The 14,119-nt window shown below is 40.0% G+C and overlaps 1 protein-coding gene across 1 annotated transcript in view; it reads left to right on the top strand.

Annotated features, from left to right (window-relative positions):
* The window catches only part of gna11b (guanine nucleotide binding protein (G protein), alpha 11b (Gq class)), a 28,223-nt gene extending 15,187 nt beyond the window's left edge, over positions 1 to 13,036 (top strand). The window contains exons 3-7 of the mRNA XM_020650195.3: positions 849 to 1,003; positions 3,111 to 3,239; positions 5,393 to 5,522; positions 5,723 to 5,876; positions 7,175 to 13,036. Of these exons, the coding sequence (XP_020505851.1) occupies positions 849 to 1,003; positions 3,111 to 3,239; positions 5,393 to 5,522; positions 5,723 to 5,876; positions 7,175 to 7,365 (759 nt within the window). The 3' untranslated portion in view covers positions 7,366 to 13,036. The remainder of the gene's footprint in view (positions 1 to 848; positions 1,004 to 3,110; positions 3,240 to 5,392; positions 5,523 to 5,722; positions 5,877 to 7,174) is intronic.
* The last annotated feature ends 1,083 nt before the right edge of the window (positions 13,037 to 14,119 follow it).

Below are 14,119 nucleotides of genomic sequence, written 5' to 3'. Positions count from 1 at the left end.
AGGGGTTTCTGCCATCCGCTTCGGTGTCCGGCTGTCCTGCACATTCGTATCAACAATTGTGTCATTCTCATTGTGAGGCTCCGGGTCTTTGCCAGAGGGGACGAGTATGGAAAAAATGATGAAAATGTGGGTACATACATCGGTATTTCATTCTCCCTGTTATGCTTTTCTCCCTTTACTTTCCTTTTGGCTGATTCACTGTTTCTTTTAAATCAATTCTCATGGTCACCCGACTCATTTTCGTCATTATAAAGGCACAGCAACAAAAGTATTATAAGTATAGTAACTGCATTCATTTATTGTGGAAAGCAAGGGCAGGATGGTATAGTTGGTGGAGTATTTGTGGCCCTCGGCCCAATCGGCACAGTGGTTAATTTGTATTTGCTTCAACTCCTCCATTGGGGTTGATTTTGTAAAACTTCATTAAGTATATACCTTAAGAGCTTTTATTTTTAGCATTCTTCCACATATAATGTTTGAGTTTTTGAGTGACTGAAAGTGAACTAGTTACAGGTGGTGTGGGCACAATACAACTACATTATTACAGTCTATTATTGTATGCTTCATTGGCTCTCAATTCCAGTCTTCAGAGCCCTGCTGCTCTTTTATTGTGAACCACTAATGAGGACAGATTTACACCTGGGATACAAGGTGAATTTAGTCCGCTGCTCAGTAGGACAGAAATCCCCCAGTACACTTCTTCACAAGAACCAAGGTTCAAACAGATGTGCTCCACAGTGAAATCTCAAATGGTTGACATTCACAGATACTATAGTGCAATTGATTTTTTTGTTTGTACATCTCCTCTTTTCTCTGCTCCTTATCTTCTCTGGTTTGTGTTTTTCCAGTCTAATGCCATGCTTGTGAAGGAGGTGGACATCGAGAAGATCAACGGCTTCGACCAGCACTACATCGTAGCTGTCAAATGCCTGTGGTCCGACCCCGGGATCCAGGAGGCCTATGACCGCCGCAGAGAGTACCAGCTCTCTGACTCCACTAAATAGTACGTCTGTCTGTGTCTCTGATTGTGTGTGTCTGTCTCCGTGTGTTGTCATCAGGTATGATGTCTGTTTAGGATTTAAGAAAAATATGAATAACACCATGTCAGAGTGTGCTTATGTAACTTATGCACAGGTATGTCTGTTGTACTGTTTTAGGAAGTGAAATTGAATTCACGCTGATTTTGATACTGAATCCTAACAATCCTGTGTTATTCTCTTTTTCAACTTTTATTTTGAAATTTCAAGCATTTTAAGAAACCTCATAATTAGTAATAATTTCGTTGAGTTCCTGTCACTTTAGTTTCACGTGTCAGGTAGGGACAACTCCAGAGATCAAGTCTAGTTTTTAGTCATTAGGGTGTGTTTGGATGTGTGGTTTGTGGCAGCTTGTGTGGATGTTCTGTTTGGAAAGACATTGTTGGTGTTGTAATGTATGCCGGGCAGGGCAGCACGTGAGTCCACATATGGTTTTTGCAGGCAAATTTCAAAATGACCTCGCCAATTTTGACAAAAAACTTCAAGCCCCAAAAAGAAGAGATTGCATGCATGTCAGTAGTAAGATTAGTTTTTTTTTTAATTTATAATGAAGATATAACTTAATTGTATTCTTTTTTTGGTGGAGGTAAATTGTAGAAGCTGAATGAAATAAACTACATGTGTAAAACTAACCACAGATAAAAAAACAAAACTACAAAAACAGGTGTGTTGCCAAATGTGTGAGATGCCTGTTTTGTGGTTGAGTGTGTTTGGCACTACACTGTAATAACATGTAACCCCAGGCTTAATAGCCACTGGCACTTGACTCACTTTCTGGAGCCCCCTGGTTGTGGACGTGCTGTACTGCAGTTTAAAAATGCTTTAAGCCGGTGTGCATGCTTGCTATGTAAGGAATACGTATGTTGTGGTAAATATGTCATGATTTGTTTTTGAATGTGTTTGAGTGATGGAGAAAGAGAAGAAAGGTGTCAGTGTTATCCACACTGCTGTGATGTATATCTCCAGTTACCTTAGCGATATAGACCGTGTGACTGCGGAGGGATACGTTCCCACCCAGCAGGATGTGCTGAGGGTCCGTGTTCCCACAACGGGTATAATAGAGTACCCATTTGACCTGGAGAACGTCATTTTCAGGTACTCGACCCCCTCCCCCCACCCCATCCCACCCCACCTCATGGCACCAGAACAGCAGTGTCCCCATAGCTCAGGGACAGAAACCACTGATGACTGTCAATATGTTAACATGTAATTTAAAATGGTTTAAAAGAAAAACTAAAAAAAATCTTCAGATGGTGTATACTTCGTGGTTACTATCACATTACTACGGGATGTCATGTTACTCCCTGGGCCCACTTATCTGAAAAGACCCAATATTCCTATAGAAACAAGAAGATAATGTTGTGTTTAAATCAAAAGGCCTGTGGGGCCACATTGGTTGACCTGATTTTGTGTATCAGTGGTTTGTGTTCATAATTGTGCTACGGTTCTGGCTCCAGGACACAAACTAAAGGCAGACATGCTGCACTGAAGCATGTGGGGAGCAGCCACCAAACTCCAGATGAAGAAGGATTAGACAGTGATGTCAGAGATTCTCCAGGAAATTGTTACACAATCAATGAGGCAATGGGCACAGTTAAAAACACTTGCATTTAAATCGTATTAGGCGACCTTTGGTGAAATTCTAGTAGTAGGGATTTTGTTTCCTGGTCCTGTTGATATCATACATGTTCAAACCTTCTTTATGGATTCCAGGTGCTGCTGAAGTCACTGCTACAGCTGTCACTGATGCCTCCTCACTGTCTAAAGCAGCATCCACAAACTCTTTTACCTCACTCCAAATTGATTTAATTAAAAAAAGAGAGTGAAGGCAAAGCACCATGTTGGTTATTAGATAGTGTTGGTGGAGCAGTGACACTAACTAACACCCTGCTGTTTTTGAGATGTGGCCTTTTTCTGTGAAGCTTTCTCAACAGGACTCATCCACACTTCCTGGAATGGCACGAGGGGTTGCGGTAATTGCCTGTCACGCTTTATATAACTGTTTTTCTGTCTTTTCTTCTCTCCTTATCTCTCTTTTTTTTTTTTTTCTACCCTCGACCGGCCTGCCTGTAGTTATCTTTCCGATCTGGATCGTATTGCAGATCCCAGCTATCTTCCAACTCAGCAGGATGTGCTCAGGGTGCGCATCCCCACCACAGGAATCATAGAGTACCCGTTCGACTTGCAAAGCATCATTTTCAGGTAGACAGATGCCTGTCACGGCCCAGTCTCTCCTTCTTATGACCTCATTAACCCATACGTCATCTTATGTGTTTTTGTTCACTTAATTATATAAACCATGTTCTTTATTGTCCCCTACATTAATGAAACTAACTTTATGCACCTGATTAAGTGTCTGTATCTTATTTTTATTCAACCATTCCCCGGATCCCTTACAATAAAAATCCATACACACTCTCCTTTTACCTCGTGTCGCCAAAAGGAGTGGTACACAAAACACAACCCCCCCAATAAACACAAAGTCCTACATTCTGGTACCCGGTCTCTGTAAATGGGTCACCTCCTCTCTTCCTCCTCCTCTCCTCCTTTCCTCTTCGGCTGGCAGAAGAAATGAGGTCGTCCTCTTCGCGCTGGAGGAATGTTATTTTGGGCAGCAGGTCCTGCAGGGCCTATATTGGCCCCCGGGTCTCTGTGGACCACAGTGGACTGGGCCACCACTAGGGGGCAGACTTGATTTGTGAACTTCACAATTTGTGAACGTCTTTATCAGAGACTATGACACACCCGGTCTGGTGGCATGTACCCCCCATGTCAGGAGGTGAAGAAAAAAACCACGCACATAGTTAATGCCAAGCTGTTATATAAATAGCTTCAGTTCAAAAGGTCTTAACTGGAAAGATTTGTCTAATCGAATGTCGCAAATGAAGGCTTAATGAAACTGGGACCTAAACTCCCTAACGTGTGATGGGTGACCTTGTGAAGGAGACGCTGAAGCAGTGTGAGGATCCACACGTCCTCCAGTCAGTACATCAGGCAGGATTAGTGTTCATGAATGACCTCAGTGCATATAAACCGGTTTGCCTGCAGGTCCATGAGCTGAAATCAAAGTTTTCATGACCACTTAAGCTTGGTTAGTATCGTCAGTTTAACTCTTTAGAATAATGTATATCATTCTTTTTGAGATCTCAGTTTGTAGCTTCTCATGAGGTGACATATGAGGCGTCCCTCGTCTCCGAAAAGGATCCCGCTGTCAGAGGTGCCCCCTGTATCTTTCAACCATCCTGTCCTCTGCGTGTCCTCTGTGTCTTGTGTTCCTGCAACAACCCCCTCCATTTCATGCCCCCACCCCCCCAAATTTCTCCATTTGTCTTTGTCTCCAATATGCTTCCAATAATCCACGATTGTTTTTGTGTGGTGCTTTATCACACAATCTTTAGAAAGTTAGAAAATCAGTCTCTTAGAGCAACAAAGGTGTTACGTCCCCCACTTTCACTCAATCACTTAAACAGAGGTACAGACTGATCTAGTTTCACATGTTAACTTAACTCCTTGATAAATGACGCTCAATTTAAGGATACCTGTGAGCTTTTCCCGTCAATAATGTATACTTCTGCTTAAAACTGTGACATAACTTCTAAAAGTTAGAATAACACAATTTCCTACATTGAGTGGCATTTGTTTTAAAAACTGATCCTAGATCTGTCTGTCACTGGGAATTTGAAGCGTTGATTTTTGTGGCGGCATGCGTGACTCACTTACAAGGACATAAGGCACTTGTGTTTTGTTTGTAATAAAGATATCTGCCAGTGTTTTCTCCGAGACCACAGCCAAAAGCTGAGAATTTGATCCGTACTCTTTATGGTGATGAATCCATCAGGTGTGTGTTTTTTCCCAAACATTTTCTCAAACCGAGGTTATTAGGGATAAATGATCCGAAAACAAACAAATGATTGGCCTTCTGCTCTCTAAGGATAGTAGAAATATGTTATGTCACCTGATGTGAGACTCCATCTTTATTTGGGTCATGTGATGAATATGTGTAAAGAAGACGATCACCAGAGAATGCCTTTAGAACAAATCTGCACAAAAAATACTTCCCAACTGAGTTCTCCTGCTACAGACATCATTTGCACTTTGAGAAAGGCCAAAAATTAGTATATGTGTATGTATATATGTGTGTATATATATATAAGATAATTCAATGAATAGGTTTCACAACTTGGCTACACATCTTGATGGATTCAAAACCTACCTCAAACAATACCTGAGAATATTAAGAAATTCTCTGTTAAACAAAACCAGTCTCCTAACATAAGAGCACTTCTAATATGTATTTTTTTCCTTCCTGTATTTCGACTCGTCACCCCTCCTCTCCTCCCTCATTGTGCTGTTAGAATGGTTGATGTTGGGGGTCAGAGGTCAGAGAGGAGAAAGTGGATTCACTGCTTTGAGAACGTCACCTCCATTATGTTCCTCGTGGCGCTGAGCGAGTACGACCAGGTCCTGGTAGAGTCCGACAATGAGGTAGGTGGACATGCTTGCGGATCGTTTCCTGGGTTTGTTACGGATGCATTACCTTGATTTTTTTTTTTTTTTTTTTTTAATTATTATTATTTTATGAGGAAACACTCAGAATGTTGCACAAATGTATCTTCACACACACATTTAGAACTACAACAAGTCGTTCCTCTCACCATTACTGTACTCGTCCCTCTCTGCATCAGAATCGCATGGAGGAGAGTAAAGCTCTCTTCAGGACAATCATCACCTACCCCTGGTTCCAAAACTCCTCCGTCATCCTCTTCCTGAACAAGAAGGACCTGCTAGAGGAGAAGATCTCCTACTCTCACCTGGTGGACTACTTCCCTGAGTTTGATGGTGAGATTATCTTTATCTTGGTGTGACTACTCTGAACTGTTCATTTTTTTGATTTATAACGGGTCTAAGTCACCCTTACTGATGAATAAAAGTAGCTCAAGATAATATATTATATATATTATGATAGTATTCTTTACAAGAACAGTAACGCTGGCGTTAACATTACCTATATCTGTGTATTACCGTAAAATCCGGTGTATAAGACGCACTTTTAATACCAATTTTTTCGTCTTAAAAGTTGGCTGCGTCCTATACACCAGTGCGACCAATATACCAGTATAAAATACTGAAACACTGGCTGTGTGACTTTTTTCACATCTTTTCGCCCTCACGAGGTCATAATCATACATTTACAGTAAACTGTCATATATTGTTCCATAAATAAACATTGTGGAGCGCTCTTTTGATTTAAAAAGTCCTATATTAAAGTTAAAGAGTGACCAGCGGAGTCGGGCAGCGCAGCTCACAAGCTAGGAGCCTGTGCCACACAACTTTCCCTGCAGGCTGAGAGCTCAACTACCGTACTGTAGCTAGCAGGAGAGCAAACTCCACAAAGTGAAACAGGCCGAACTAAAAGAGCGACACAGCTGCACAGAAACTGCATGTTGTAGACATCGCTGAGCACAATATAAATCGTCACGCAGGAAGACAGTTAAACCATTTTTTTCTCTCTAAGAGACCTTCAAAACAAGGGTGCGTCTTATATACTGGTGCGACTTATATTCCGGATTTTACAGTACCTACCATATACACTGAGCAGCTATAACACTATGACCACCTCTGCAACTAATTCTGGCCTTAAACCAAACGGCATTTCAAGCAATTTCAAATGCACAGACAATGACATTATTTCCAAAGTTGGAATAGAGTCACAAGAGTTTTGCGGCGCGCTCTCATGATCTCAGTCGTTTGGTGTAAAGTTATTTGTTAAAAGTAAATCTGTTCCATCTGATTTTGCAAAAAAAAAAAAAAAAAAGCCAATGAATTTCAAGCGCTGATAATGTATGCCTTAAAATTGGAAAAGTTACAGATCAAGCCATTGTTCGTCAACAAATAGTATTGAAACGATAGTAGCATACAAATAGTATTTTGATATATCTTGTTTTTGATACAGTGTTTGAGTCAGCATGAAGTCTGACAGCAGGGGGAAACACCTAGCATGGGTCCGTTTTTAGCTAAGCTAAACTGCGTCTCTAATCTAAAGCTCCATACTGAATGCAGACTTAGCAGTTAGTAAAACTGTATTTCAAAATTAGTTGTTCACCTTTTAATAAGTTTAATGCTCGTCTGTGTCTCAGGTCCCCAGAGAGATGCACAAGCAGCGCGGGAGTTCATCCTCAAGATGTTTGTGGACTTAAACCCAGACAGCGACAAGATCATCTACTCCCACTTCACGTGTGCGACGGACACTGAGAACATCCGCTTTGTGTTTGCAGCTGTCAAAGACACCATCCTACAGCTCAACCTCAAGGAGTACAATCTGGTGTGAGGCTTCTCGTATGACACCCGTCTCCTGCCCATTGCACAACTGTTCACCTCCTCCAGGAGTGTGCGCCCAAACTCCACACGCATTACACAGCACATCATGCCGGCTCACACACACACACACAAACACACACACACACACACACACACAATCACACCAACAGAGCCCTTCATGCCCCCCTCCAGTACTATACATTCACAAATCGTCCCACCTGTAAACTCCTCCCCCCGCTTTCACCAAAGCTCCTCCTTCCTCCTTCGCTCGGCAGCTTGTTGTGTCAGAATCCTCCTCGCTCCCCCCCCAAAGCAGCTCCGTGTCAGATTTGGCTCCGGCTGCTGCTGGCTCTGGCACATTTCATCTGGCACACAAACCTTTCACACGGGCTGTATGGTGACTTAAAGGGACTTTGTTGTATTTGTGTGTGTGTGTGTGTGTGTGTGTGTGTGTGTGTGTGTGTGTTTTCGGAGCAGCATTGACTAGCGAGGAGCTGTGTTTTGGTGACTAGCGGCATCTAACCCCATTGGCTCTCAGGAGTTGACCCTCAGCGGTGTGAGATCAGATCCTCGGTCGTGTCCTTGTTGAACTCAAGTCCAAGTGAAGGGGGGGGGGGGGGGGGGGAGTGGAATTGGTACCTCCTGAAACCAATCACGGACCAGCGAGCATCATCATGCTTGTAAGGACAGAGTGGCCCATACAGGAAGCGAGGTCGACACTGGATACAAGGGGGGGGTGGGGCTGAGGATTCTGTCTCTACCTGGCATCTATGAATGTACCCACCAGTGTGAGCATCGCAATCGCAAAAAAAATATATAAATATATATTATGAAGTAAATGCATATGTAAACACACTTAAGATAAAAAGCACGAGATGGCAAGACATAGCTAATCGAAATCTGTTAATTGCTGAGATTTTTAAAATGTTTTTAACGATAGAAATTTGTTGCTACATCTACTTCTATTTAACAAATAATGGCTAAAAGGAACGGAGATCAGAAGTGGTAAGAAAATCTTTAAAAAAAAAAAAAACACTACACTTTGATTCTTTGCAAAACAAAGACGTCTGAAAAGAAGAATTTACTTGACATAAGTATCCTCTAAAGAGTTTGTGTGGGATTTTTGTGTTCTTTATGTTTAAGTTTATCACATCGCATCCCTCCTCCAGATGTTTTCTGCATGGATTCAAAAGGACAGAATCTGACTCCACCTACAGCCCCAACCTCTTAAAACCGAACATTCAGTATGTGAGAGGAGTCCCTGCTTTTGTAGTGGGCTGTGCTCTGATTGGTGGAGACAGATGTGGAGGGGCGTGTGATGTCATCAGCGTTTTCAAGCCTTGAAGAGAACATCTGCAACTTGGGCTGCAAAGAGTGTATTCAAGAAGATGAAAATTAGAAATCAAACACACCCACATGTTCTGTGAAGTGAAAGGAATCCATGCAGTCACATCCCGGCTAACATCACACCTGCGTCACTCAGCCGTCCAATCAGACACACTTCCTGACAGTGACATCACATCAGGATGTGCTTCTGTTTACTTTATTTTTTACTGTATAGTCACTTTGTTTATATAAAGATTGCTTGCTGTTGAGTGGTGAGAGGGAGGGAGGGTGGGCGGGGCTACGAACCTTTCACTAAAAGCGCACTCTGAAGTCTGCAAATGTTTGTGTATATTTGTTTGTAAATACATATACACAAAACACTCCTGTACAAAAAAAACGCTCTGTGGTACACCATCTTTAGCAAAAAAAAAAAAAAAGTAACAAAAAATCAACAAAAAAAGTTACAACTTCTTTCATTAGCATACAGTTTTTCTTATGAATTTCTGGTAGTAGTGATACTGTGATTATGGATTATGTTCACTTGATTAATAGGACTGCACAGAGCTGAGTGGTGTTGAGGAAACGATCAGCAAAGGAGCAATAGTCAGAGAAAAGAGGTTCCTCCCAACCAGCCTCTCGATTCCACACTACTGCAACAGCTCTGGCTCCTCGGTGTGCTAAATAGGGCTGGTAAAAATCTTCACAGTATGGTGACAAGATGATTTTAAGAGTAATTAAATAATTTTTTTTATTTATCTAATTTATGGACCAGGTATGAAGGTGTTGATAATTTGACTGCTTTTGATTCTGTCATGTTGAAGTGCTCCTTTTCTCATGGCGGAGCCTACTTGAGTCTGAACTGCTGTAAAAAAAAAAAGAAAAAAGAAAAAAAAGAAGAAAAAAAAAACTGAATGTCTGGTATAGTAAGGACTTTATCTCTGCTTTCTATTTCTTATTGAGACATTTACAATTGTACTTTGCCATCACATCTCCATCCATGGTAATACTGTTTGGTTTTCTGTAGGAGCCCTCACATTTGTTTTGGTTGATTTATTTTTTCTTTTATTAAGAAGAAACTTGTATTTTCTCTTGGTTTATAGGCGCAGCGCTGTAACGCATACCTAGAAAAATGTACAGTACGAACGTAGGTGGACTTTCTTCTTTTTTTTTTTTTTTAATCAGTGGTTGAAGGCCTACGCGGTCCATGCTTGCTATTTGTAATTTAACACAAAAACTCTGTTGTCGGTTGTTTGCATTGTTCATTTCCAGTTTTTTGAGGCTTGCTTTGATAGTGCCAGTGAAGTGCAGATATACTTTTTGGGTCTTTGACCTTTTCTACAGATGACTTATCCTTCATCCTCATTAAGGGCTATCACAGTGCATCAGGCATCAGACAGCGGGGAGTGGAGTACATGACCACAGTGAACCAAGTCATCCACTACTAATAATTGTTTATAAATGGAGATTACTTGCAGTATGTGCTATAAGAAGTATAGGCAGGATGTTAATGTAAACATAAGATGTGTGTAGAGAGTTTACCAACACTAAGTAGTTTTCTTTGTATTTCTATATGTGTCTGGCCCTTTGGTGACTTAAATGTACCCAGTGTCTGGCTCTCAAACCTTCACAACTTCTCTTTTGGTATTAAAGTGTACCCTTTATACCTATCACTAAAATACACTACTACCAGGACAAGTATTGCATGTTTTCCCAAGTATTTGACCTCTAGCTGATAGCCAAGTAATGACCATACTCATGATGACTTTGCATGTTTTAACCCATTAACTACAAATATCTTATTTTATTTCAATTATTTTTCCAAGTTTGTGATCTAATACTCCGTGGTACCTGTTGGTTTCCATTCATGCCAGAGAGTTTTGATATGTAACTTGATTCAAATTCAGTTTGATTCTTGGAGAAGATCTGAACCGAAGTAAAAAAAAAAAATTAAAAAATGTTTTGTCATGCATCATTGCACATAAGATACAGAGGTAAACATTTTGTTGGTTCAGCGATTAATTTGGCTCTAAAATACAAGATTTAAAAAGCTGACTGCTGTCATAACATTTGAAAACTGCTTTTTGTTATTCAACCAGATTTACAGGGCAAACCAATGTAATGTAAACTGAATTTGATGTCCTGTTTTTTGTTTTTTTTTTCTGCAACACAAAATGCTTTACCTGTATGCTACACTTTGTAGAACTCACTGAAATCATTTTATTTTTGGTTTGTATTGGGATTGCTAACGTGCTAAAATCTACATCAGAGGCATGTCGTAACCAAAAACAAGTCGAATACATTGTACAATGACACGTGTTAAAAAAACATCTTCAGATAATTTGGAATTGATTATGTCAGGCCATTTACCTGAATGCTAAATCGGTTTGATACCAGCTCTGATAAACAATCTGCCGTACCTGATGACTGCCACCTTAAGACTGAGACGAGTTTTCACCAGTCTGTGTTCATGTCACTTTGAAAGGAGCTCTTCTTTGATTAATGGAAACCAAAGGCTGCCAAGAAGACAGGGAATCAATCAAAAAAAACTCAAGTAATACCTTGAAATCAGTCAACAGTTTGAACACTATCAAAGTAAATGGGGCAATCATATATATATTATATAAAAATGTTAAACCTATGTTGTCCTGAACTGCCATTTCGTCTGCTGAAAACAACATGAACCCTGAGTGGAGAAGCAGACAGCCAACCATTATTAGACTGCTGTCTCAAATAGGGCCAGGATGCTAGCTTGAAGTGACACCGGTATGGATACCCAAGTATTAATCAGTAGTGTTGATACTGTGTGTTGAGTGCAGCTCACTGAATGGTTACGAGCCATGTTGTATTATTGGACTTGACACTACAACTCTAGCACATGGTTTAAGGGCTGACTGGTTGTTAGTTAGGGTTTGGTTGTGTGTTAGCAGCCCTGCGTTGCACAGTGTGTTGTATTTAAAACATGTAATCTCAATATTCATATGCGAGCTGGAGAAAGGCGAGAGGCAGTCCCTCTGAAACTCTTCATTCTTTACTTCATGGCAGTTTTTAGCGATGATAATTGTTTCACTACACCTTCCTTATTTGCACAGTATTTTTTTTCCTCTTGACACATTTAATCTCTACATTATATATGAGCTTGATAGAGGCGAGGCTGTAGGAAACTTCTTGTTTTTTGTTATCCGTGACAGTTTTTAGCAAAGTCCAGTGCAGTGTGACCCGATTGGGTTTTCACTAAAACACTCTTATTTGCACAGTGTGTGATTTTTTTTTTTTACACTAATAATAGTTAGATTTTAGCTGAAGAGAGGCAAAGCAGACTTTATGAAACTACCCGTTCTTTTCTTTCTTTTTTTGTGACTGTTTTGAGCAGTGACCAGTGCAGAGAGTTGAGATTGGTATTTTACTACAATTATTTATTGCCTTTCATGCCTTGAATAGAGAAAGATGGCCCCCTTTTTTTTCTTTTAAAGGTTTTCAGAGCTTTTGCTTTGTTGCCTTCTGGGTGGCAGTGGTTGTGTGATGTCACTTCCTGTTGGCTTGTTGATTGACTAAGTGGAATCAAACGTATCTCTCGTAGACCAGTGGGGACTTGTTGCATACTCTAAACTTCAATCTTTTCCCCCCTAATGTTGTGTTATTCCTTTGCTCTTTGATAACTAAACATTACCATTACACTGTTTTTTTTAAGGACCACTTGATTGATTTTTTTTTTTCTTCACTCCAATGAAACCTGAAGGTCAATTGTGTAGTAGTGTATGAAATTGACGTTTTCTTTTCTTTTTTTTCTTTATTTTGTATCTAAACCAAATGTAAATGATGTATTATATTGAGTGTGCCAACCCCACTCTCTCTAGAGCCAGGCTCTCTCTAAGTGCCAACGCTGTGGTCATCAAAGGACCACACCTGAGATGGTCCCCCACCCCCCACCCCCACCCCTCCCACTTTTTAAGTAAAACACACCGGAGACTAAAAAAAAAATAGATGATTAAGTACACACAAAGACTTTATTCTGTATTTAAGATTGAAGATTTAAAAGATAATCTGCTGTTTTTTTAAGAAACTGTAATTATAATTGCATGTGCTGTTTATTTTGTGTTGAAAGTGAGGGCTTTGATGTTTTCATTGAAGCAGAGCCCTTGATGAAGGGGGGTTCAATCAGTTGGTTATTATCAATTATTGATTTACATAACTCTTGCCATATTTTTTTATGTGTTTTCATGTATTTGTTTCAACCACTGTTGCCTGATCCTCATTCAAACATGAACATGACTTATGATCATTGCCGCCTTCTAAGAGAAACATAATGACAAGGTATCTGTTTTAAATTGAAATAAATTTGTTCCTATACTTGCTCACGGTGTGTCTGAGTTGGTTTTATGATTCTGAATGCTTTAAACTTGAAAATATTCAGATGTGTTTGACTGTACAGCAAAGATCCTGTGTCTGTAAGTATACATTTCTTCATCACAAATTTGAATTTGAAAAGGTCTTAAAATGTGATTTCAGAAGAAAAATATATTTAAATGGGAGCTTAAGATTTTCATCCTTTTTAAGGCTCTGATTGTCCAGAATAGATGCATCTGTGCATATCGAACCCCTGTTGATGGTGAGCATGGTCTGCTGCCCTTGATGGATGATCTTGCTGTATACTTGATATCCGTGTTGGGTCGGCAGTAGAACTAGCCAGAGGTTTATGCAGTGGTGTAGTGGTGCCTGAAGAAATAGGAATACTATTCATTTTTCGCAAAAATGTTTGAAGGGGCCAGTCCAGCAGAGGATAAATGGTCTCTTATAAAAAGTGACATGTAAAACTACTTTTGCATATTTAATTCACTTACAAAAAGGCCTTTTGTATTGACATGTAAACACTACTTCTGCTGCTTAACTTAAGGGAGTAGGTATTGTTATGAAATTAACAAAAAACGCAGAAGAGCAAGTTATAATAATTTGGAAAAACAGACTGCAGGCTTAGACAACTACATTGTCCCTTCACAGTTCTAGAAAAAACAAATTGCATCATACATAATGTGAATAAGAAGAGGTTTAGAAGTGGGTATACACTGGCCTATGGAGACTGAACAATAAGTGGGTATACTCCATATACCTGCGTATACCCTGCACTGCACCTCTGGGTTTATGTAAATAAAACTTAAAAAGGGCCTTCAGAGGAATTTACAATGTAAACTAATTGGCTTTCTGATGATCATTTAAAGCAACAACAACAATAAAAACTCTCAACTTCTCTGCAGGACAAGTTTAGCTTGAAGAATGTAAAGGATTATAATGATAAAAACAAACTATTATATATACTGTAGGCATTTGGATTTTAAGATGAGGTCAAATACATTTAGTTTTATGAAAAACTGCACCACTTGTGACAGGATATCCTTTTTCACAACACAAGTACAGAAATAGAAGTCTACATGACAGAGCTCTGA

Source organism: Labrus bergylta, chromosome 18, assembly GCF_963930695.1.
Source record: "Labrus bergylta chromosome 18, fLabBer1.1, whole genome shotgun sequence".
Classification (NCBI taxonomy): Eukaryota; Metazoa; Chordata; class Actinopteri; order Labriformes; family Labridae; genus Labrus; species Labrus bergylta.
This window is presented reverse-complemented; position numbering and strand designations above follow the sequence as displayed.